The sequence below is a fragment of the Ctenopharyngodon idella genome, chromosome 19 (assembly GCF_019924925.1).
Source record: "Ctenopharyngodon idella isolate HZGC_01 chromosome 19, HZGC01, whole genome shotgun sequence".
Taxonomy (NCBI): Eukaryota; Metazoa; Chordata; class Actinopteri; order Cypriniformes; family Xenocyprididae; genus Ctenopharyngodon; species Ctenopharyngodon idella.
In genome coordinates, this window is record NC_067238.1 from 22,566,430 (window position 1) to 22,593,750 (window position 27,321).

General features: G+C 37.3%; 1 protein-coding gene across 1 annotated transcript; it reads right to left on the reverse strand.

Moving 5' to 3' along the window:
• Positions 1 to 805: 805 nt before the first annotated feature.
• Positions 806 to 19,727, reverse strand: kpna6 (karyopherin alpha 6 (importin alpha 7)). The gene is made up of 14 exons (XM_051872337.1): positions 19,579 to 19,727; positions 14,156 to 14,289; positions 13,319 to 13,414; positions 13,008 to 13,107; positions 12,835 to 12,929; positions 11,785 to 11,916; positions 11,596 to 11,684; positions 11,358 to 11,457; positions 10,639 to 10,802; positions 9,844 to 9,922; positions 9,613 to 9,738; positions 9,295 to 9,422; positions 5,007 to 5,185; positions 806 to 4,661 (listed from the first exon to the last, which is right to left on the reverse strand). The coding sequence occupies exons 1-14, from the start codon at positions 19,580 to 19,582 to the stop codon at positions 4,474 to 4,476; spliced, it is 1,614 nt and encodes a 537-aa protein (XP_051728297.1). The 5' UTR covers positions 19,583 to 19,727; the 3' UTR covers positions 806 to 4,473.
• Positions 19,728 to 27,321: the final 7,594 nt, after the last annotated feature.

A 27,321-nucleotide genomic window follows, 5' to 3' on the forward strand; every position in this document is an offset into this window, starting at 1 on the left:
TAACATCTCATAGCAAGAACTGGCACATCTGGTGCAGTCCATGAGGAGATGCACTATAGTACTTAAAGCAGCTGGTGGACTGCTACTTCTGATATTGACCCACTGGCCTTTCTTCAGGGACTCATTATTTTCCGTTCTTCAAACGTCTGTGAAATTTGTTCAGATTATATCTCAGTTGTTGAATCTTTTTATGTTCATACACATATTTACACATTAAAAAAATTGCTGGAAAAAAATCATTTGAATGTGAGAGGACATTTCTTTTTCTGCTGAGAACCAAAACTATATTGAGGAAATGTTATGTCTAAGTATATGAGAAAAATATAGTAGTCAATATTTGAAGTGGATCAAAAAAGTTCATCAAAGTTGTCCTAAGAACTAAGTTGTCCTAAGAAGGTTTTAGGACAACTTTGATGAAAGGTTTTGATCCACTTCAAATGTTGACTACTGTAGTAACGTGTGGTCAGTGTATTTAGATATTGTGATTATAACTTGAGAAATATTTCAGGAAATGCATCTTTAAAATTGAGAAAAACAAAACAATGGACAACTTATTAATAATTTATACATAAATATATTTCATCAGAAACTAGATATTTAAACTTATGTATTTGAAATAGTTTAGATAAGAAAACTCAAGTCTTTGGGAAAAGCAAAGACAATTTAAACCAATATTGGTCTACCTAAAACTACATTTCTCTGTGGAAGTAATGGTAACTTGAAAGATTGTCATTAAACAGGTTCCTTCTTGAGCTAGTTAACTGTACTCCTATACTGATGCTACAAAAGTAAGTTTACAAACCAGGTGTTTTATCATTTTATTTGTATCTGGACAAAAAGAAAAAAACTCAAACATTTGTTCAGAATTGTTCATGTATATGTTTGTGTGACATGTTCAGTTTGTGTGTCCGTCACTCATTCATATCGTCGGTAAAGTCAGTCACAGTATGGGCAATTGTAGGCAGAGGAGGAAAAAAAAAAGATTTAAATATAAATACATTTAAAAGGAAAGAAATTACCAAACCAGGATACAATATCCACCCGGGCAAGTCTTAATATGGAGTATGAAAAGTACTTAAACATGTAGCATTGTAAACACAGGTGAGTCAGCATTACTACACAACCACATGCATCAGCTCCAAGTTTGGAAGAGACAAAAAGTCTCAAAATGTCAACATCTACAAGATCTAGGACGGAAGACCATAAAGACCCAATTTCACTTATTTGTGGCCTTTTGTAAATATTTTATTGTTTTCTGCACTTCTCAGAAGTTATTTTAAAGGAGTAAAGAGCAGCGCTCAACTTTAAATTGTGCCAATATAACAATATAATCGTTAAATTTCTGGTTTAAGTGTAATTCACAGAGACACAAAGATCATGAGACACCCAGACTTGTTTTGCTTTTTTTTTTTTCCTTTTTAAATCTTTTGGCTTCTCAAAGCAATGTCCTTAAATGAGAACAAAATGTCTGCGAAAGAGGCCTGAACTGATTTGGATTTGCTGTAATTGTGCTACAATTAGTAACAGAGGGAAGTCAGACTCAGAACAACACAGTTGGGTCTACATGGTCAGCTAGTGCGCTTATAAACGAGAAAAAAGCTACACATACAGACACAAAAATACTCAAAGGGGGCAAAAAACAAACAAAAAAAAATACAGTTTTTCCTTCGATCATTAGTATCCTCTCTTCCTTTATGCCAAAAGAACTACGTTCAAAATGAACACAAGCTAAGCAAACAGTACACATTGAGACAGTTTTTCAACATTGCATTGGCCTTGATTAAAAGTATTAATTATGCAGCACAATAAATTATGCAGTTCTCTTTATACCTTTGAGTTTACCAATTTGGTGTACAAGTAGCAGACCATCACATATTTAATGAAACTGTGGCAGACAATGTAACCGCTAATTTGTAAGATAAGAAAATAGAGCAGCAATATTTGCACAAAATGTGCACATTCAAGTAAATAAAGAAAAAAAAAAAAAAAAAAAAAAAAAAAAGAGAAAAAAAAAATCAAAGACAGATTGATACGCATCAGCCTCTTGTCTTTGTTGGTCTGATTGGCACTTTTGTGAATAGGAGTGCATTTCCATTAAGAGATAATTTCTTTGCTTTTTGATCAACATGAATCCACGTGGTGGTCTTGTAGACCATTAGATATTTTTTATAAGCATAGTTTTTTTTTTTTTCTTTCCCCCAATATGATCTCAGTCTTATTTTTCCCATTTCTCTGATAAAAAAAAATCTGGACTGCAGCATTCTCATTCTGAGATGGACCTGTAAATGCAGCAAATATCATCTAATACCACACAGAACTGGGATTTGAACCGATTTAAAGAAAAACCCTGTATGATATTCACCTTGATACTGTTGTTAAGGTACATCAGATTGTGAAGAGGTATTTTCAAAAAGGTAAATTCAAGTGTCTCAAATTCAAAAAGTTTCTTGAACCAGAATTAGTATGGAAACCTCCTTTCAGTTATCAGTTCTGATCAGGAATCGCATCAGACATTGACATTTATAGAAGGAAATAACTTCTAGATATTAGTCAACCAAAACACATCTGTACCAAACACAGGGTGCTGCTCCGTTAATAACAGATGCCAAGATGCCTTTCTGAACTTTGCATCACTTCCCTTCCCACATCATCCGTCAGTCAACGTCTATGTTTTCATAGATACAGGCCCATACTAAACCAAATGACCCCTAGCATTCACTCAGAGAAGCACCCTTCTCTCGCACCCTTCTGTCAGTGTATTATGGAGGTAGAGGAAAATGCTTCCATAAATGACGTGAAAGTTTACTCAGAGTTTTAAAGTAAACCACAGAACGTTTCATACGGTGCAGGAGGTTAATATTCAAACTTTTCATGCCCTCTGTCTAAAATCCACAGCAGTCCAACATCAAACTCAGGTGTTTTTGGAGGTTTTTTAGTGCATCAACTCAAAAAGTGCCAAAGGGTGAAATGAATCAACATGAACGTACTTGCATACATAGAGAATGGAAAAAAGAAAAGACGTTTGGCAATTATGGAAGTCATTTTCCCCTCGGTTTTATGCTTATCTGTAAGTGTACATGTTTATGAAGTGTATGCTGGTCTTGTATGCATGTGTGCAAGGTGTGTGCAAATATAACAATATCTATATATATTTTTGCCCATATATTTCATTATTATTCATTATATAAATAAGTATTCCTTGCCATACCAACAGCACCTGCAAAACTACAGAACAACTCCAGCTAATGAGCGCGAGATAATTGTTGAAGATCTGGCAAGGGATACAAAATGGCTGTTGGTACCAACAGAACACCATGCAAAACCCCAACATGCACATACTGAGGGCTGCACGAAACAAACACCTTGAAGTTATCATAACCACCCAGTATTACTATGCTCCAATTAATGACAAGAAAAAAAGAGCAGAATTAAGACTCCGTCATGTGCATCACCCCGGCCCTCAGATGTGTGCTTATTTCCCCCAGAACACATTTCAAGTTAAAGCTTTTTGATCAAAAGAAGAGTTATTCATAACACTGCACACCACGAATATCCTACAACTAGATATTTCACCTCTGACTGGTAAAAAAAAAAAAAAAAGAAAAAAAAAGAAAAATGGGCATTATCTTTACTAAACGGGCTCTTTGGGCCCCACTTTACCAGTCATTTTCTTTTAACAGTAATGACTTTTTATATTAGGATACTCCTTTACTAAAATACCTGGATTACTTCAACACCACCCACCACCACCACGTCAAACAGACTCTACATAAACTCCTGTCGTTTCCACACCCAGCATGGTCTGAAATGATGAAGTCAATGAATACTAATACTAAGAAAATTGAAACAGCTCCAGAAAGCCTTTGAAGAGTGCTTAAATAGTCATGAAACGCATCTGCAGATATTACGGTGAAGTTTTGTCTATAAAGCATGGCCATATCAAATATAACCAGGCTTTTTTAATTACCAGAATATGAGTAATGAACAGAAGAAAGAAATTCTACAACGCAACACTTGATGAAAATCCAACCAGGATCAAAAAGATAAGGATGAAGATCAGCATTTTCTGATTTTCATTAGATGAGTAAACGATTCTCTCATCTTTCAGTGAAACGGGAAAACTGAAGAATACCTTTCCTTAAATAAAAGAAAAAGAAAAAAGGGCACAGCTCCACGATTTCTACCTGAGGGGGATGATTATTTAGCTGCATCATTGAGGGGGGGGGGAACTGAAAGAAACTAAAATCCAACTCTCTCTTGGGTGTGACATGTCAGTGGATTGGTTCCCCTTCTTAAAACACACCTCATCGTTTAAATAAATCAGTCTGGGTCACGGGTCGCGGGTCGAAATTTGGTTCACCCAGATGTCAATCACTGCGCTCTGAGTGTTTCCGACGTATGTTTTAGTACGGATACGCGGTGCGGGGAGGGGTGTAAAGGACAGGGGGCGGCTGGGAAGAGTCTGAAGGCTTGTTATAGCTGGAAGCCCTCCATGGGAGCCTCCTGCTGGGGGAAAAGGAACTGCTGCTGGTTCTCATCCACCTGTGGTGCCAGACTGGCATCCTCTTCCTCTACTCCAAAGTAGTGCTCGATGAGGTCAAAGGCTTTCTGGTAGATCTCCTGATTTTCATGACTCTGTAGGAACTCGATTTTGTCCAACCCTGGCAGAGAGAGATACAGTTTATATTTCACAATATTACAGTTTTTACTATATTATTTATCAAATACATGCAGCCTTGGTGAGCATTAGAGATTTCTTTAAAAACATTTTTTTTTTTTTAAATCTTGCCTACCTATCCATCTATCGATCAATATCTGTCTGTCTGTCAAAATGAGTCAGAATGTCTATATCTATCTGTCTGTCTATCTCTGCCTATCTATATCTCTCTATACAAACTCTAATCTCAGCTTTGCAATTTTTTTTAACATATTTTTGATGTCTCCAAAAATATGTGCAATTATACAATACTGTTGATGTAAATGGTGGTTTGGTGAATTAATGTTACCATAGGCTTCCTCTATGAGACTACAATAAGGGTTGATGCCGCTGCCATTCTGTTTGGCCTCCTGCTCGCCCAGTCTGAGAATGTTCTCCAGACCATTCAGAGCCACCAGCACGATCTTGGAGTCCATCACAGTCAACAGATCACAGAGAGGTTTAATGCAGCCCAAATTCACCAGATATCTACAGAAAAGAAGCAGATGAAAGAATAAGAGAATGAATATGCAGCAGCATATGTCAATTTTCTAATCAATTGGAAATAATACTAAATCTAAGTAAGTTCCTGATTGGAACACTGAATTGAAATATTACTGACACATAATATTTATTCTCACTTTGCTGCTTTGTGTAATTAGTGGAATTAATCATTTTTTAAAACTAGACATGCCCCAGTACAACTGGGACAACATTTGTCCTTCAGTACTAATTTTCTCATAAAAAATAATCATCTAATTTCCCTTAGTACAAATAACTGAAGATGACTTTACAAAAAGGGAATTTATATTTGGCAAGCCATGCCCATCAAATCACTGCGTGCAACATATGTTTGCATTTCAGATTTAGAAACAATGATGCCATGAGCACTGGCAGTGCAACTGAGATGGAAATGCTTCAAACCAAGTCAAACATCCCAAGGTCAGCAAGTGAACAACATTAGGCATTCAACTGGCTCCAAGTTTCCCTCCCTGTTCTTCACTGATTCTACAAAACATGTAACATGGACCAATGTGGAAGCAAGAAAGATTTTCATTACACTATTAGTACATTTAATTAGTAAGTATTTTGATTTATGCTAGCTTCTGTCAAGGACAATTTTCTATCCTTACACCGTGTTCTAACCAGAAGCGATGTGATAAGATTCCAGTATGTCCACCTGATATGACACAACGAAGTCAATCAAAAATCACAGCCAATCAGAAGAGCATAATTTAAAGGGGTCATGACGTGAGAAATCAAATTTGCTTTGATCTTTTGTCATATAAGAGGTCTTTGTACCATTAAAACAACCTGCAAGTTTCATAGCTTAATGTGTCCTACTCATTATAAACCAAGCATTTATTTAATCAAGCTCCAAAAACGACTCATTTGGATATTGTGGGATTTGTGACGCCACACGGGCAAATACATATGCATTTGACTACCTCCAGAGCAAGACATCGACAAACAGTTATACATCATCACACCATAGGCCCCACCCACTGGCATTTAGTCACTTAACAGCTGACACTTGCCTACACTGGATGTGAGTGTTGTGTCGCGTCGAAAGCAAATATAACCCATTATAATCACTGATGTTGTCTACACTGGATACAGTATACATATGCGTGTTCAGTTTCTATGCGCTTGTGTCTATTGACAACAGTTCACTTTGACTTTTTCCACAGGGAAAAGAAGGGTGGGCCACACTGTGTGCCCCCCTCTGATGTCAGCAGCCAATCACAGCACTGGAATGGAGAAGCACCAAATTGCAATTTCCTCCTCATTGGAAAATGTACCCTTTCAACAGACACTCCTTGTTCTGAGTCTCTGGCCTGTAAAGCTGAGACATTAACAGATACAGGTTCTGAGTCTCCAGCCTGCAAAGGTGAGACAGAAACAGATCAACAGGTTCTGAGTCTCTAGCCTAAATGGTGGGAGGCATTAACAGACAACGTTCTGAGACTCTGGCCTGTGAAGGAAGAGATTCCATGCTCTGAGTCTACAGCTTGTGAGGCAGCAACAGATATGACCAAGTTCTGAGTTTCCAGTCTGTGAGGAAAGAGACATTAACAGATAAACTACGTTCAGAGTCTCCGTCCAGCAAGAGGACAACAGATGCAACAATTCCCAAGTCTCCACACCAGAGAGACAAAAGCGGATTGCCCAAGTCCTAAAGCTCTGGACCTCAGAAAGCTCAGAAAGTCAGAAGACATACAGAGACATTTGCAACAAGATTAATGGAGAGCAAACTTTCACTTCAAGGTACCTTTGTCTCTGTGTTCAAGACAGTTAAAGGACCTTCTGCATCTATGTCAGGGCCTCATCTGCGTGTTTTTAGGACCCTTTTTGGTGCTCCGGTAGACAAGCATCCCACAGAGCTTCAAGTTCAAGGCTGTTGAAACAGATTTCGTCTCCTTTCCCCACTGTATTGTTACCCAGCACAACCAGTAGAAGACGTCACCGCCATCGGACTGCTCACTCAACCATGTGGAACATAAATATCACTTAACCAAACCTCTTTCCAGTGACCTTGGCATTGTTGTATATTATCAGTATATGATTTTCTAATTTACATCAGAGGCAATATAACTGATAATAGTTATCTTTTATTTGTTTGAATAAGGTTCTTCACCTTATTAGTTTCAGAGGAACAACTATTTATCTTTCCATAATCACTACATAACAGGTGTCTCATGTGAGAGAATGTAAAATCATATACACGTCATGACCCCTATAAAGTTGAAATAAGAACATCACCTTTAAAACTAAAAGTAAACAAAGCAACATCTTAACTAAAGGATAAAGTAAAAAAAGATCCTTGGACACAAACCAAAAGCAAAGCTTATTCATAACACATGAACACACATGAATAATAATGTCAAGTCATAACACCACACTTATGTAACACCGCAGTTTAAAACAAGACTCATATTATAAATACGATGGGGTGGGGTAAGATGTTTGTGCTACGCTTATGCTAAAGGAAGCACTTGAAGTCAGCATGAGCTGATACATTTAATGAAGCACTGTACTGGCTGTGGGAAAATGTCATAAGTGTATGTCTGATAAAAACTAATGCCATTTGCTTTAAGTAATAAACACTTCAAGCACACGGCTACTTCCAGACTATATGATCTCACTAGACAGCATGAAAACCACACTGCAATTCAATCTGGATAAACGCATCAAAAATGCTCCCTGGTGATTCTCTAAGATTAGCGCTTATGTTGTGCTAATGGCCATCTGAGAAGGCCCAACTTGGCCAGATGAAGATCGTGGGAACACTTTAAATCGGCTCCCATTCTAAACTTAAAGAATCCTGCGAATTTATTTCTGAGGTCAGCTCTAACTCCATTATATCTCGATGAGTCTGGAGCATGATCCTCATCAACCTATGTCATGTGACTTCACTGTCTCGAAAAGCCAGACATATTGACAATCAACATATGTGCACAGTGTAGCTTTTGATCAAGAATCGCTCACTTAGACAAAAAGAGAATGTCTGACAGACAAGTGAAGAGGGTAAATATGAAACCAAAGCAACCAATTATAGGCTGGCAATTGGGTCAATAACAAATAAGAGGGTCAACAATAAAGTTTTTTTGTTTGTTTTTTTACTTTAAAACACATCACGTTTTGTGTACTCTGTGTTCACGTTGGTTTCGTACAGTAAAAACGTTTAAACAAACATTAGAAAAAAGGTTCACTGGGGTTCAATATAGAACCATAGGACTCATGACTCAATTTTAAAGAATCCTTTATGCCAGAAAGGTTCTATTTAAGGAGAAATGTCTTAAATCATTATACAATACTTTCATGTTTAACAAGTTATTTTAATTTTTTCTAGTAATAAAGTATGTTTATGAGCTGTTTAATTAAATTTAATAAAAAAAAAAAAAAAAAAAAAAAAAAAAATTAAAACTAAATTACTAAACCTAACTAAATCCAAAAAATGATCTCATGTTGGAAACCCCTAAAAGGTTCTATATGAAGCAGCTGACAGAACCCTTTAAGCTTCCATATAGAACTTTTCGTAACACTTCACAATAAGGTCTCATTTGTTAACATTAGTTAATATATTAACATGAACTAACAATGAGCAATACAGTATTTTTTTAATCTTTGTTAATGTTAGTTGATAAAAATATAGTCATTCATTGTTTGTTCATGTTAGTCCACAGTGCATTAAATGTTAACAAATACAACTTTTGAATTTAATAATGTATTAGTAAATGTTGAAATTAACATTAAGATTAATAAATGCTGTAGAAGTGCAGTTCATTCTTAGTTCATGTTAACTAAAGAAGTGACTAAAAAAGTTAACTAAAAAAGGAAGTCAAATTATCTGATATTTAAAGAGACTTATTGACTTTGACAGTCATAAGGGTCTGCAGTGGTCCTCTCTGATATCACTTCCTGTCTTCTTATTTGATCTGTATGTTTTGCCATGCCGGTCGCCAAAAATGAGCATCATGTCATTGACCTGATTAACACAGTGATTGCAAATGGTACGGCAGTCTCGACGACAAGTTTGTCAGATGTCTAAATGCTTAAGATGCTTAAGACATGCTGTTCGCACACTCAGAGCTCACCTGATCTGCTCGGGTGTGCCACCCGACGTGGCATTAGTGATCGCCCACGCTGCCTCCTTCCTGGTGCGGAATTCTGCTTTCTGTAGGATTTCTATCAAGACTGGGAAGATGTTTGCATCTATTACAGCCTGCAGACGAAGATGACAGTGAGAAAAAGAACAGAGTATTAAAGTCATCCTTAAATCCAAATATAAATCCCAAGTTGACACTACAAACAAGTTCACTCCTTTGTTTGAGGATACAGCCGTAACCCTGTCGCACGTGATAAACAAGCTGAGCCCTCTGGGTAGCAGATGTGGAGTGTGGGTCAGGGTGTACCTGAATCTGTGCTCTGTTTCCCGCTGTGATGTTGGAGATGGTCCAGCATGCCTCCTTCCTGATGGATTCCTTGGCGCTACTGAGCAGGTGCAGTAGGCAGGGGAGAGCGGAGCAGTTCAACACCACCTAGGGCAGAGAAAAAGAGAGGATGTGGAGACCATCCATCTCCGGTCTTAAACCAGAGATAATCATACGCAAAGAACAAACGCATCTGCTCACACACAAACACACCTGCGTCTGAATGTCATCTCCTGTAACAATGTTTCCAACGGCCCTCAGAGCAGGAGATGCCACCTTGTAATCGGTGTGCCTGCAAGAAAATAAAGGAAATAGATCATCTAACAAAAAGTTTAAATCAGTGATTCTCAACTTTGAGTCATAGGGTCCCTGCTGCCCTATACACTATTCAAAGGCCCCCGATATACAGATATTTTCTGTATTTCTGTGGTTTTCAAATTTTTTTGTATTAACAAAAATTCAGAGTATTGATAAACAAATTAACCACATTTATGATTTTATGATGTTTTTTCAATTAAAACATTTTTTTTCTTTGATTTTATATTTATTGTTATTATTAAGTATTAATTTAAATAATTTTATCTCTAAAGGTATTTTCAGAGAACCACTGGTTTATGCAAAGCTCAAATAAATAATAAAAAAAATCTGCCAATAAACATTTTGCAATTGTAATACTGAGCTTTAAAAATGAAATCAAAACAGAAAGGCATTTATGATGCCTTTATTTATTTATTTTTTATCTTAAGCTTGACTTCACAAAAAACATTTGTTGTATGGAAAAAATAATAGCATGAATAATTTACAAAACATCTACTTTTTTTCCTGAAGTTGTCTTGTTATACTATAGCATTTTTATTTTATCAACTATGGTGGATTTATTCAAGACCACATCCTTCATTATGGCCTGCTGAATATTCAGTTTCACTACAGAACTTACAAGTGTAGAGGTTTCATGTTGACTTTAAATATGACCTAGAAATGACAATGTAGTCACAACAGCTGACTCACATGAGCAGCTCCACCAGCCTCCTGCAGACCCCTGAATCAATAACTGCCTGGATCTTCTCGTTGGGCCCATCAGAGAGATAAGAGAGGGCCCAACAGGCATCAGCCAGCAGGTCTGAATCACTGCTGAACAAAAGACGGGACAGCACAGGCAGGCATGGAGACACCTACAAGAGCAAAAGAGAGCTTTTATTATGATATCGGCAGATTAGGAGAAAACATAGCACTTAACTTCTGAAATGATGGGGGAAAAAAATGCACCCTGACTGCATCGATATTAATGATGTGTGTGTGTGTGTGTGTGTGTGAGAACACACTTTTCATATAATACATAATATGAGATATTAGTTAATGTACACTACCATTCAAATGTTTGGGGTCGGTAATTTTTTTTTAACGTTTTTCAAGCCTCTTATGCTCACTAAGGCTGCATTTATTTTATCAAAAATATAGTAAAACAGTAATATTGTGAAATATTATTACAATTTAAAATAACTTTTCTATTTCAATATATATTTCAGTTTAATTTTTCATATTAAGGTGTTTAAGGTAGTTGCCAGTGTACAGATACTGTAGAAACAATTGTATTATTTTAATTTTAGTATCGCCATGGTACCCATTTGCTGGTACTTTATACATGCTGTTAGTGGTGTCAGGTATCAAGTGTCTTCTTAGACAAGGAAATTAAGAGTGTTGCCATGGGTCAGAGAAGCAGTACAGACCTTCTCAAAGTCTGGGGGTGGACTTTTGCCTCTGCAGAGGTTGGACAAGGCCCACACAGCATTCCTGGTCATTGTGAGACGAGTTGATTTGGTCAGCAGCCTGGGGAAAAAAAGTATCATTAAGAAAACAATCAATCCTCATCTTCAGCAAAAAGTGTTTGTTTTTTTCTGCAGAAGTGGTTCACTTCACTGCTATGTCAGATAAACAGTAGTATTGTGGTCTCATGTTAGCACTCACATTAGTAGAGGTGGAAGGATATTACAGTTTAGCACATAATCTCTGCACACAGCGCTGTCTCCTGCAATGTTCCCCAAAGCCCAAACAGCCTGTGACACAAAGATTCATTAATATACCCATATGGGATTCATACTCATTTAGCACAAGCAAAACAAGGTGACTTATCCCTTGCAACTTTATAACTCATACCTGCTCCTGTACGTCTTCAAACTCGGAGTTGAGAAGCTCAATAAAGACAGGTACGGCACCGGCCTCGATCACAAACTTTGTTTGCTGAGATGTCCCAGATGCAATGTTGGTCAGTGCCCAAGCGGCCTCAAACTGATAGGGAAAAACACACACACACACACACACACGGACCTGACCTTAGAATAATGTTGTCAAAAATATCAATATTTCAATACTGAAATATCTGAAATGGTTCCTCAAATGCCTCTCAAACAGCTTGTGAGTACCAAATTTCGTGGCTTATTGCGCTTAATTTTGCATGTATTTGACCATTTATGTCAAAATGCCCGCCTTGCCGAGTAATAAGGTAAACAGTTGTTTTTGGAACATAAATAGTTGAAAAACAAATCGCATGTTGTGTAACAGAATATTGGATCAGTGCATAAGCTCTTAAAGTGACAGCATAAATCTAATAAACCTGCTGCTGTCTGTCATGTTAATCAAAGAACAAAAGAGAACAAAAAAAAAAAAAAAAAAAAAAAAAAATCACTCGCTGCTCTTGACTGAATAACTTTTGTAACTTTAATTGTAAGCATTAATTTGCACTTGATTTTTACAATGAAAAATATCTAGTTATTTTACATTTGATTACTTTCATTTCTGTAATATTTCTTACTTGAATACTATTGTTAGACCCTAAAAAAAAAAAAAAAAACTTAAAACGTGTTTATTTCATTTGTCTCTTTATTCTATTGTATTTATTCGTGCTATCGTTTGCAATTTGTTTGTTCTTATTTTATTACTGACTGTTTATTTGTCTTTTTTGTAAATGTAGTTCAAAGATTTAAATAAAGCCTCCCTGTGCTGTGTGTAAGCTATTACAACAAAATTACTCAAGTTATCAAAAAATTATGAGATAAATGATCTATATGGCAGTATATATATGGCATTTCCACCGTGGTTTCGAAAATGGTACTGAATGTCTATATTTTTCAAGGTATTGTATGGAAGTTGGAAATTCCAGTATCGTGACATAAGACACAAAAGTTGTCTTATTTCATCGAATCTCACCTGTAATGTGCAATTTGTACTTTTCTGAAGAAACTCAACAAATCTATTCACAACTCCCTGTGTGCTTATCACCTCATCAATAGGTGGGTTTGGTTCTGAAAAACACAAAGATGGATTTATTGAAACTCAGGCACGCTTTTAGGAAACTCCAGACATGTGACTGAGTAACATACCTTTGGAAAGTAGTTTTCTGAACCTCTGTGTTGTGACCAGCTGTAGTTCAGGATCTTCTGAGAAGAGCATTTCAACCATGTCTCTTGTAATTACTCCATCCTAAAAAAAAAAACACATAGGACAAACTTGGTCTAGATCAATGACAGTAATTTGTTTTCAGCCCAGGTTTGCACCTCTGAGAAGTACAAATCAATAGTGCATATTGAATTAAGGGGTCATAATGCACTACTAACAACAGTCCCAGAGTTACCTCACCCTGTAAGTGATATAATGGGAGAAAGCAAACTGTGCATTTCAGGTTTGAACTCACTGGGGCTGTGGTGGAGGAGACGTAGGAATCCATGAGTGGACTGTCAAACATTCCCCCTTCTTCACCCAGCAGTTCCACATTTCTTCTCTTAAACAGCTGCCAAGAGAAATAGAGAGAATCAATGGTGCAAATCGCAACAACTGATGTGACAGTTAAAGTTAACGTGAGACAGCATTCACAACCTATTTAAATTCTGTAACATGATGCATTTCAGGGTGCAGAGAAAACATGGCTTCTGAAATTATGGGGGAAAAAAATGCACCCTGACTGCACTGATATTATAGTGTGTGTGTTAGGGCTGCTCGATATATCATTTTAGCATCAACCTCTTGATGTGCGCATCCGTGATAGTCACATCGGAGGATGTGCGATGTCAAGTACAGGGATCGTACTGTAGTTGAACCGTACGGATCAGGCACCACGGGTCAAAACGCAAATGATCCTCAGATTAATTGCAAAGTTTAACCATCAGAGCAAATTTTTATCATTTGCACATGTTTTCGGTCCTGTCAGTTTAACAATTCAAGTGATTTTAAACCATCTGAGTGCAAGATGATGCAAAAGAAAACTCAATTCGGAACATTTATGTGCTATTTGTGCATGAGAGGACACATACATGCAAAATTATGTCAAAATGCCAGTCTCAGCGAGTAGCCTCGTAAACACAGTCGCTTATGGCTTACGTGAACGTAAATAATTGAGAAAGAAAATGGATGCGTATCATTATATTGGATCGGTGCATTAGGTCTTTAAGTGACATTTGATTATTCAATTTCTGTACCTGAATATTGTTAGATTACCTATAAAAAAAAAAAAAAAAAAAAAAAAAAAAGTCACCTGTTGCTCTCGTTTCTGTTTCCTCAGCTGAATGCCTTCCTCCTCTCTTCTCCGACGCATCTCCTCCAGGTTGAGTGCTTTGTTCTTATAGCGGTTCATCCTGAAATTATCCTTCGCAGGACTTCCTGAAGGCTCTGCAGAGCAAGACGAGTCAGAAACATGTTACAGAATGTTACTCCAAAGACATGACGGACAACTGAAGGGTTCATGACATGAAAAATCTAATTTGCCTTGATCTTTTGACATATAAGAGATATATATATATATATATTTGTACCATTAAAACATCCTGCAAGTTTCAGAGCTTAAAACATACTCCTCATTATTAACAAAGCATTTAATCAAGCTCCAAAAATAGCTTGTTTGGATATTGTGGGATTTGTGACGGCACACATGCAAACGCATTTGCATATGACTGACTTCAGAGAAAGACATCGACAAACAGTTATACATCATTTCACCATAGGCCCCGCCCACTAACGTTCAGTCGCTTAACTGCTGACACTTGATTACACTGGATGTGAGCACCCCGTTAAAGCAAGTAGAACCCATTATAGTTACGGACGCTGTCTACACTGAATACAGTAAGCAGATGCCCGTTCACTTTAATAGTCTGCTTCAAACAAAGATAGACCATGGTAACCAACCTCCCAACCACCCTCTCAAAGATACACCAAGACACTGCACTTATATTATTATGAATGGGAGAAAGTGCTACACGTAATATGGCAGAATAAACCCTGCCTTCTAAATAAAAGAGCCAATTGCTAATTGGTAAAGTCACTGCGTCACTGCAGCTGTCATTAGAAGCTCCGGTCGCTTAGGACTGCACAAGCAAATTAGCTGGTCCAGCCTGAAATATAAGCTTTTTCAATGCTATTTGCACAAGAAACAATATTTATGGGGCAGTGGCAATTCATGTCAGATTTTGTTGCTGATTTGAAATATGTTATTTAAATGTGAGTATGGCAAGCAGTTTTTGAGATTTTAGGATTTCCCCATTCAAATAGACAGTGGCCTTGGATGTCCGAAATAGCTGCCCAGAGACATTGCTAATATGGCCACTGAGTGAAAAGACTTTACTTGAAAGGGACTTTGATATCATCCATCCAGCAATACACAAGATTAGCAGCATTAGCGCTTTCCAAATCTCAGTGCCTCACCTATAAAACAAAATTAGTATAAACCACTGTTAAAACAGAAAATAAAATGTTATTTGCTTTAGTTTCTGATTTGAACATGTGACATCACAGCTCAGATATAGGAGCTTCCCAAGACCACATGAACACAGAGCGTAGCTGAAATTGCCAAACCTTTAATTAAAAGTGGTTGTCGTTGTCCATATAATTTTGGCCATGCAGTATATTTTTACTGCATATACAGTATATGAGCCTACATTTGGGTCAGTAAGATTTCTTTTTAAAGAAATGTATACTTTCATTCAGAAAAGATTAATTAAATTGATCAAAAGTGACAGTAAAGACATTTATAATGTTACAAAAGATTTTGCATATCAAATAAATGCTGTTCTGTTCACAAAAAATATTTAGCAGCAACTGTTTTTCTTGAGCACTAAATCAGCATATTATAAAAAAAAAAAATCAATTGCATTTTAAAATATATTAAAACAGAAAAGTTACTTTAAACTGTAGTAATATTTCACAATACTATACTGTTTTTACTGCATTTAAAATGAAATAATTGCAGCCTTTTAGATTTAAAAAAAAAAATCTTACTGACACCAAACTTTTGAATGGCAGTATATAAAACAAACTTCTTGTACCTGTCAAGTGAGAATAAAGAGCTTGATTTGAACTCTTCATCCCAATTTGCAGATGGCTAAGTACTTATCTCTGTCAATGAGTTGCTAGCGAGGAAAATATGAGCGCAAGACCTGCACAAACTGTCTGCTGTGGACAAAGAAGATATTCATGTATTTAGGGATCTTGACGGGAAAAACAAAACAGCTATGACAATTTCAATTGGTGTGCCATCTGCAAGAGTGCACATGTCGTCAATAACGAGACTAAAATGGATGTGGAAGTGAGTAGCTTATTAAACCCTTCCTTTCAAAGCATAACAATGACTGCTGGAGAAATTGTTCAGCAGTCTCAGCAGCTATCTCCAGCTTCATTACTCACTTTGGTCTGTTTGTGCTGAGCACAACACACTTGAACAGAGCCACCCGGAGTTAGTGAGCAAAACCACTTTTATTGAGGGTGTCTAAACACTGTTTGCATGAGCAAGCAGCTAAAGCAGCCTGTCTCAGCATTTGTGTGGCACTGAGAGAAGAGGAGGCTACGAATGATGACTGGCTAATGCTATAGAACGCACATCAGGGCGCTAACAAACAAAGTGCCTGAGGGTACAGTTTGCTGATCTTGGATCTGCTCCCATCCTTTCTGTATGATCTTAGTGTACAGTCTCAAAGGAGGAAAATAACCCAAAATCAGCACTGGCACCATGTGAAGACCTCCATAACCTTCAGTCAGTAAATCCGCAGTTCTGGAACAGAGAACTTACACAAGTATGACTACCCGACTGCTGTTGTTAGAAATGAGTCTCCCTGATGGGTGAGGTTTTGGGTGAGATGGGTGAGGCTTTGGGTGAGATGGGTGAGGCCTTCCTGCCAACATAAGGAAGGATGCATTTCAGTTGAGCTCCTCAGGAGTAATATAGGCCATGGCTTAAAGAGAATAGTTCACCAAAAACGACATTCGTCGTCATTCACTGTTGGCCCAAACCCGTATGAGTATAAGAACTTTTAAATAATCTACACGACCGTTCAAAATCTTGGAGTTGCCCATTTTTATTATTCTTATTATCAATGTTGAAAACAGTTGTGCTGCTTAATATTCTGTGGAAACCTGTTTTTTCTTTCTTTCAGGATTCTTTGATGAATAAAAAGTTCAAAAGAACAGCAATTATTTGAGATAGAAATCTTTTGTAAAATCAAATGTATTTACTGTCACTTTTGATTAATTTAATTAATTTAAATTTAATATTTGCTTGCAGAATAAAAGTATTAATTTAGTTCATTCATTCAAAAAAAAAAAAAAAACTAACCCCAAGTTTTTGAACAGTAGTGTAATGAGTTGCTTTTCACCCCATCTAACTAAAATAAATGGGCAGTACTTCAGCTTTCAAGAGAACACAAAATCATAACCAGATCATTGAGTCATACTCATAAGCAAAACTTAAGAACTTGATCAGTCAGATTAGCAAATGAATCATTCAGAACAAATCGTTGAAAGAACAAAAGAATATCTGTTCATAAATCAGACATCACTAATTCTCTCATGAACATAAGGAGAGCAATGGCAGATGCCAAGATTTGAATAACTCATTATTCGTCAGTTCCTCAAAAAAAAAAAAAAAAAAAAAAAAAAAAAATCAGCTTCAAAACATTTGGAATACAGTGTCTGAATCATATGGACCACTTAATTTAAAAAATAAATAAATAAAAAAAAATTGGTGGAAGACAGCCCCATTCCCCATTCACTTTCATTATATTATAGGGCTGCATGATTATGACAAAAATCATAATTGTCGATTATTCCCTTGAAATTGTAATTACGATTATCACAATTTACTTTAAATGATGTTTTAAGCACGCAGAATAATGTAAATGGATTTTCTTTTGTAATCGTGGCATCCATAATCGTGATTAGAAATTCTATTAATTGTGCAGTGCTATTATATTGGATAAAGTGGTCAGGATATTATTCTGCCCCATGGAAGAAAGAGGTCATATGGGTCTGGAATAACATGAGGATGAGTAGGATGTTCTTGTTTTGAAAGAACTTCATAATGACTCTGTTTTACAAATTTAGATGGGATGACAAGCAGGCTGTGCCTCAACCCGACTCAAGCGCTCCATGACATAGTTGCCCATCACATGGGCCTCACAAATAGCAGTGTGGGCTGGGCCCCTGTCGCAGAACTATTTTAAAGGAGTGTATTTGCTATGGCTTAAAGACGCAGCACTAGGGACAGACAGCAGACGGTCTCAAGGCATAGACTACTCAAAGATTAACTTGCAAATGGTGCTCCAAAATGAGTTTTAGTGCCAAAAGACCAGTATAAAATAGTTTAATGACTCAACAATAAGGACTGCATGATGGCCCGGAGCCAAAGTGAAAAGTGCTTGTTCAATTGGGTTCATCATTTAGTATGCTTTTATATCTTGTCAATTTAAACATTATGTTTTTAAAAACTCAAGAAGATCCAAACAGAACAGGCAGGAGCCAGTAAAAATCTGAACCATCAGCCTGACCAGGCCAGTAGAGGGAAAAAAAAAAAACATTCTTGAGCCCTGAGTGTAAAAGAAATGGGGGAAATGGGCAGCTGAGCTGATTGTTGATTTGTTTTAATGATAGTTTTAATGGGATGATTTTTAGTATAAAATTTGCACCATGTAAAGCAATGAGAAACCCAATTTGAAGAAATATCTGAAAAAGTGCAGCCTAAACTGACTGCAGGTTTCAGAATACTCAGATAACAAACTGAAATGCCATGGTGTGTGAAAACCTCTAAATTGCCATGGAAAAGCTGCCAAATATCACATTAATTTCCACTGTGATGATTCTTTGAAATAGTAGCCTATAAGACCAGAAAACAGCAAGTCAGCAGCAGTCAGGTTCTGGCATCCTATCTGACCGTCCTGTCTCTATCATTTCTGTCCCAACCTCTTCCTCCCTTCAAACTACCCACACAACAGTATCCAAGGGTCCAAGTAATATTTAACAGACATGCATCATGAGTGATGTTTTATTGTTCCTGAAAACCCAGCCATGTGGTTACAACAAGAAACAGCCTATTTACTTCCATTCGGTGAAGTAAACTATGAATAAACATCTGATAAACAGTTTTAAAACAGAAACTATCAGCTATCAGGGTTGGTCACATGTTACAGCTGACTGGTGAACTCGCTGACATTGTAGATCAGTTGTTTAGTCTGTTTAACCCAGTCAGCGGTCTACCTAGACAGCATTTATAGGCATCATTTTTATGTGAACCATGACAGTTCACTGGGTTCTTCAACGTATAATAATGTCGTGTTTCCTCTTTAGTAACGGTGTAAGATTTAAACATGAGACGATTTCACAACATCTGACTGAACATGCTGAACATGACCAAGCGTTTCCACCGGCAAAGACTCAAAACCACCTTCCACTTCAGTCAACTCCGAATAAATCTCACAAGCGCCTGTTTGAAAAGCGTTTTAGCTTCAAATATTTGCTCTCAGGTTCACTGGTAAACCTATAGGTCGAGTACAGCAATGTGCTAAGCTAACTGGCCCTTTACACTCACGCTTTAACTGACATGATGTAGCTTCTCTCGGATTTTTAGCTACAGATTTGCTCCCTAAAAACCACAAACAGAAATAACTCGTCAAAAAATAGTATAGGTTGAATACTTACCCATCGTACTTTCTTTACTGATATACGCCTTGATGATTGGTAATATCAACGCTGTAATCTTAACACTCTCCTTGTCTTCCAGAATTTGCTTCTCACAAACAATATGTCGGTGATCTACGGAGAGCCGAAGGAGACAAACATAATGAGAGCGTTTCCAATTTGTGTCCTACGAAACGCCGAGCAAAATGAGAGAATAGTCTGTCAAAAAGAGATAGGCTAATATATTCTATAATTATTATAGAATATAATAATGTTTTTATTCTCTAATGTATTTTTTAGTGATTTACTGCATAATTACCTACACATTGTGAAAATATCTTCTATGATAAATAGCCTAATATTTGTCCCTGAAAATTGTATTTCAAGAACTAGTTTGCTATAGGCTATAAGCTTGCTGATACACAATACAAAAATACTGTCAACTAATGTGGTGAAGCAAATATTGTTTTATTATTTTGTGCATATTAATGCCAAGACAAATGTTCAGTTCTACTAAGAAAATGTAAACACAAAAGGGTGCATAATCTATAATCATATTAAGAATAATAACATATTTGTACATACTTGTCAGTATGATATTATTTTACATTTTTGTATTTATACAACACTATTTTTTTCAGTAGTACTGTTTCATGTATAAAATCATCTCAATTTATGTAGTCTATATGGAACTTCCCCAGTAATAATAAGTGCAAATCTGCATTTACATAAACAAAATCTATAATAAATCTATGTAATCTATATTGAAAACTATATTGAAGCATTTCACATTTTGTTTTAACCTGTTCTTGAAACATAATTTATTTTATTAATGATGAAGAATTCATCAGCTGTTCCCCAAGTTTTACACCATTTTCCAAACAAGGAAGTACCTAATAAAAAGGGTATTATTATATTTTATCTATATATCAATTTGATAAATAAACAAACAAAAATAGTGGATAATACAATATTTCTTGATATAGACTACACAGCCTATTTTAGAATTTATATTAATCTTTTTTTTTTTCTTTCTTTCCTGATTCAGACCAAAGACCCATAAATTTATCCTGTCCTGAATGTGGCAATATGGAGCTCACAGTGGATTGTCTTTGCAGCCTTGTGACTCCATTAACGCGCTCGGCTCGGCACAAATTGAATGTGACGCAATAACAGAGTGTGCTGCACCTGCACTCAATTCTCTGCGAGCAGGTAGCGATAAATTATTGTACAACTCCTGTGTTTGGGCCCCTGACGACATTGCGTTCAATGAACACTTGGGGGCAACATTGGATTAACTCAGTGAGGGCCCCAAAGGGGACTCGCCATGTAGAGAGATTTTTTATCTTGTTCCTGAGACACTCTGGATTTACATTTACATGGTTTAGTGTGATGTGAAATAATGAAATGTATAAGTTCTTCACATCTGCAACCTTACCAGCACTGCTGATGTCAGTTTTCCTGCAGTGGTTTACAGTTTTCCACCAATTCCTAATTTAAGGACCATCAAACCTGATCTTGTGTAGCTAGGCAGTTTAAAAGAATGGGGAAATAATACAGATTCATTTATCAGTGCCAAGTTTTTAAAAGGTAAGTCGTGACCCCAAGTAGAAAGAAATTCCTATATCTGGTATAAGCAATATGTTTCAGTATGCTGTGTAATAATGGCCACACAGTTTTATTGTTTTCACAAAAATGAGAATTATTGTATTTCTCGGACCCCGTAGTTGCCAAATCTATGAATAGAAAGTCATTTACATTTTGAAATATTTAAATCTTGTATTCTGATTAAATTTGCATTCCTGCCCCAATAGTGAATTCTCCCAGCCATAAAGTCAGACAAAGTAAGGAAGGAAGGCTTAAAGAATATTTATAGAAATATGAATTGCTCTCCTGCATATTTATTTAAGCCTGTCAGCGCTCTTGTACATCTAATCAATAACCAGTGCTATACGCAAGTATTTACACTTGACAATACTACTGTGGCTTCGAGCATTATACAGCCAACTAGTAATTAAGATTAAATAAAGATTAAGTTCCCTTTAGACTTCATTTAATTATACCATGCCGGCTGTTCTCATTTGCTATTGTATATGCGTGTTTGCTGATGAAAAGCAACCACGTAGACCATGCAGTTTGCTTGTTAATTTTGGCTAATCAAGCCTTCAATGTATCATTTGCAAAATAACAAGATAACCATCGAAAGCACTTTGGAAGGAACGTCAGTGAATGTGGTTTCTAATTTGCTGATTCAATTATACAGCATATGCTAATGACCAGCCTCTAAGGTACTCCAGAATGAGAGTTGACTGCTTGTCACACAGACGTCTATCTTTGGATCCCATGCAAGCAGGGCTTTGTGTCTCCCTAATAAAGAGAGATCCAGATAGCAGAAGAGGGAGGTGCAGCTACTGAACAGAGGTGTGTGGGCACAGAGAAAGTGATATGTCTTTATTAATAAACCATAAAATTAAATTCACATCGTTCTTCACTCCCCACCTCCCTCTTTATCTGTCTCCCTTCATGTGGAGCCAGCAAGGTGGCACAAGAGATAGCACACTGTAAGCGTATAGTTGAGAAATTTGACAGAGAGAGACGGTCCAGCTGTGCTAGATATCACAAAAGCATGGTGCTAGTATTGCTAGTTGGGTGTCACAACCACCAGGCACCCAGATAATGTGAGATGTCAGTTTGAGTGGCAGACTTTGATACTATAATTGGGTGTTTTAAATGAACTCCAGGACATGGATTTAAAGGGATAGTTCACCCAAAAATGAAAGTTCGGTAAACCTGTATGTTGTTATTTTGTTTCCATGAAACACAAAAGGATACATTTTGAATAATCCTAGCACGCTTTTCCATATAAGGACAGTTCATATAGTGAACATGTCTGTCTATCACTCCCAAGCAAAGAAGTACACTTTAGCATATTTTAAAAAGAGTACTTAAATGTGAATCGAATGTATTGTTTTTGGACACTTAATTTAATGTTATTTGCAATTAAATGAAAATCTATTATAGTTTAAATTTATATTAAATACAATTAGCTGAACTTTAGAGTGCTTTTTTGACCCACTTAAGTAGGACTTAAGTACAGTACATCTTAAATGTAATTTCATAATTACTATATTGTCTTTGAAATATGGATAAAGTCTACTGCTGAATGTACTGACAAGCATTTATGGAAAACTAAAATATACTTTAGTGTCATTTCTATTGAAACTTGTACTTCATGCATTTGAATATTTGTAATTACACATTTGAATCAAGTATAATTTACATGTGCTTCAGTATGTTATAGTCAGCACATTAAAATAAGGGTACTTCTTTAAAAATTATTATTGATTTAAAATGTACTTTGAAGTATAACTTTTAATTTGACATTATTACAAAGTGCACTTTTTAAAAGTATACTTAAGTGTGTTAAGAAACATAGGGCCTGTCCAAATACCCACACTTGCAGTCTTTGCACTTGACCACTTGTCTACTTACATGACGTATTTCCTGCATTCAGTTATACTTACATGACGTATTTCCTGCATTTGGCCCAAGTGTTCTATGGGCCTGAAGATTGCAAGTGTGCGTGTAGAATTTCTTACCCGATGGGACTTAGCAAGTGCGAAAATGTTAGTCCAGGTTGCAGCAGTGGTTCTCACTCTTGTTTTTGTTCTTTTAAGAACTTACCACAGAACATGGCGACACAATGACACAACTGACCTATCTTTGATTGCTGAATTTCGGATATGTGTAATATATTTTCATAGAAACGTGGTTTGTGAAGTTTTTGTCCGTCTAAGAATAATATGCCATTCTGTTATAAGATTTAAATGTATATTAAATGTATATTTAAATTAATATTATATTATTTGTGTCACGATCATCAGCTGGAGTGCCCTTGATAGCCACCAGAGGGCTCTCCACCCCAGACTATTGTCATTCCCTCACAAACTACATTTCCCAGAACTCACTGCCCAGAATCATTGTCCCTGACTGTTCTCAGCTGATTCTTATTACCTTGTCAGTCCCTGCCTATATAAGCCTGCTCACTCTGTCATTCATTCTGAAGTCTTAAATGTGTCTAACTGCATTTCTGAGCCATTGTATCCTGGTTTTCCCCATGTCCTGGTTCTTTTGATTTCTCTTATTTGCCTCAGCCATGAACTCAGATTGTTTGATTGTATATGACCTTTGCCTGGATTTGGATTACGATTGTGGTTTGCCCTTTTAATAAATACTGCGTTTGGATCCTCAACCTTCATGTCTCGGAGCAGTATATGACAGAAGACTTAGCGGCTATGAATCCAGCACTAAGAATCATCCACTTGCGTCAAGGTAATCGATCTCTCAAGGACCACATCCAGGATTTTCTAGAGACTGCAAATTTCTCTGACCTCCCAGACTACGCTCTCATTGATTTCTTCTGTTATGGACTCAATGAACACTATCAATCCAAACGGATCCGTCATGGTCCTCAGTTTCTGGTCCTTCTTCACTTTTGGTGAGGTAGAGGACAACGCTTCCCCTAAACATTTTTTGAAGGGGGGCAGCATGCATCAAGTTCCAGTGGCCACCAAGCTTGGCAAACCACGATTGCCAGCATGTCCAGTTCTGATGGTCGCTAGCCCTGTACTGTCAGTACCTTCCAGTCCGGTTATCCCCACACCAGAGCCTGTTAACAACATGGCCGCAACGCCAAAGTTTACAGACATCATGGACGCCATGTCAATGTTTCCGGTCGTCACAAACATTGCATCTGAAGCTACCAGGGCAGTCCCTCTGCGTTTGAAACTGGCTTCCAGTTTGGAGGACATACCAATGATGTCGGTGTGAGCAGCTGGCATCTCTGTGGTGGTATCTAGTCTGAGGGTCCCAGAGGTTCTTCCACTGTCAATTGTACTCCCTGTCATGGCGATGACCATTTTGTGTGTTTGGGCTGTAGTCCCGCACACTGCTCTCCAGCCCAGGAGAAAACCGCTTTACCTCCAAAACCTACTTTAGTTCCAGCCTGTGAGTTTCTTGTCTGCTCTTTCTCAGCCTGCCCTGACATGACCACAGTGGTCACCCTAGAAGCTTCTGTCTGTTCTAACATGACCACGGAGGTCATTCCTGAGTTTCATTTCTGCCTTGATGTGACTATGGAGGTCATTCCTGAGCTGCCTGTCTGTCCCGATACGACCACAAAGGTTGTTTATGAACTGACTGTCTGCCTTGAGATGACCACAGAGGTCAACCTGGAACACCCTGCTAGTTCCATTATGACCATAGAGGACACCCCTGAGCTCCCTGCCTGTTTTGACCTGGCCCCTGAGGCCAATCCTAACCTATCTGTGCTCTGTGTTACAGTTTCACCTGATCAGCCGTGGTGGTCTACAGTTAAGCAGGATCTGCTCTGGGGGTCTTCAGCTCCACCGTGGTTGTCATCAGCTCTGCCATAGTTGTTTTCAACTTCGCTGAGGTGGTGTTCTGCTCCACGGTGGGGGTCTTCAGTCTCATCTACACTGTTGTGGTGGTCTTCTGCTCTGCCGTGGGGGTCTCCAGTCCTGTTTGATCTGCTGTGGTGGTCTTCTGCTCCACCATGGTGGTTTTAAGCTCCACTGAGATGGTCTTCAATCCCATCAGCTTCGCCTTGGCCACCTGCCCAGCCTGTGCCGCCCTGGCCACTTGACCTGCCTCCGTCTCCAGTCCCTCCTTCATTCCATGGACCTGGCCCTCTACCCCACCTCACTCTACCTCCCTCCTGGATTTCTGTGTCTGTTTTAGGAGCATCTGGAATACGCTCACTAAAGGGATAGTTTGCCCAAAAATTAAAATTCTGTCATCATTATTCACCCTTGAGTTGTTCCAAACCTAAATTTCTTTGTTCTGCTGAACACAAAGGAAGATATTTTGAAGAATGTTAATAACTACACAGATCTGGGGTACTATTCACTTCCATATATATATATATATATATATATATATATATATATATGTGTTTTTTTTTTTTTTTGTTTGTTTGTTTTTTTTTTCCTACTATGGAAGTCAATGGTGCCCTAGATCTACTTGGTTACAAACATTCTTCGAAATGTTTTCTTGTGTTCAGCAGAATTTTTTTTTTTTTTTTTTTTTTTTTTTTTTATAAATACAGGTTTGGAAAAACTTGAGGGCAAAAAAAAAAAGATTATTAAAAAACCATCAGCTATATATATATATATATATTTATTATTATTATTATTATTATTATTATTATTTATTAATTTTTTTTTTTTTTTTTCCTCTTACCAAGGGAAAAAAAGCATTGATTTTCACTTTCACATATTTTATTGCCATGATTAAAATGCACAAGGAAAGAAAAACTTTTCCTCAGGCTACAATGTCTCACCTCACAGCTGTAAATAGTACCTTATGCAGCAAGATGTGACAAAGTGAGGGGTTTACATTGGAAAACACTTAGCTATGTCAACTGTCTCGGATCAATGCACCTCAATTATTGTACACAAATGAAAATTGATAAAGATACTTAAGGAAGTGTCACTGTTTTGCAGGCATCTAGAACATCATTATAAAAGGACAAAACAATTTCAATAAATCACAATTTATTAAATTGCAGTTTATTTCCTCTCACAAAAGCTGTGCATATTTATTCAATTGTAAGAAACTCAGCCACTATGACATTTCCTATTGATAAAATGAGAAATAAACACCAAAATGCATAAACTTGGAGGGCACTGGCTGAAAGAATAAAGTTAGTGTATATCAGAGAATTGGCTTCAGGCAATAAACATGCTAATTTTTCAAGAGTTTGTGAGAAAATCTATTTTGAGGACTACTCAAGCCAAACACATAGAAAGAGAGATGTGTGTAAAGAGAAGAGTGCTAGCTGCAGCCCCTGAAGGTGATCTCATTATTACACTGAGCTGCACTAGTCAGGCGGCTGTGCACATAAATCCTCATAGTTATCCTGGATCAGTGGACATGAGAGACCAGGAGGCCTGGGGCCAACATCTCCTTCTCCCTCACTAAATCAGTCTTGCCCTGGACCAAAGTCTGGTCCTGCCTGATCACTATAGACCCTTAGAGACAGGCCAGTCCTCATAAATCCATACTGAGAGTCCTTTGTCACAAGTTGCAGGGCTTTTTCAACATTATGAATCTTCAAACATGAGACTCTATGAGCCTGAGGATCAATGGGACTATAAATACTAATACTGTCAAAGTAAAAGGTCTTCTGATACCATAAACAAATCCCCTGGGAGCCCTAGCGTGGATGTTATTTACAGTTAAAAGGATCGTTCGGACAAAAATGAAAGTTGTGTCATCATTTACTCTCCATCATGTCATTCTAAACGGTATGACTTTCCTTCTTCTATGGAAAAGAAAAGGAGACATTTTGAAGAATGTGCTGGTTCCTCTATTACATGCTATTACACTGCAAAAACTTCTTGTTTTCCAATACAAATATCTAAACATTATTAAATCAAGATACATTTTCCTAAGAAGCAAAATGAAAAATATGATATTAAAGGGGTCATGACATGAGAAATCAAATTTGCATTGATATTTTGACATATAATAGGTCTTTGTACCATTAAAACATCCTGCAAGTTTCAGAGCTTCGTCCTCTTCATTATAAACAAAGCATTTATTTAATCAAGCCCTAAAAACAACTCGTTTGGATATTGGGGGACTTGTGACATCACACAGGCAAATACATCATTGCACCATAGGCCCCGCCCACTGGCGTTCAGTCGCTTAACGGCTGGCACTTGCCTACACCGGATGCGA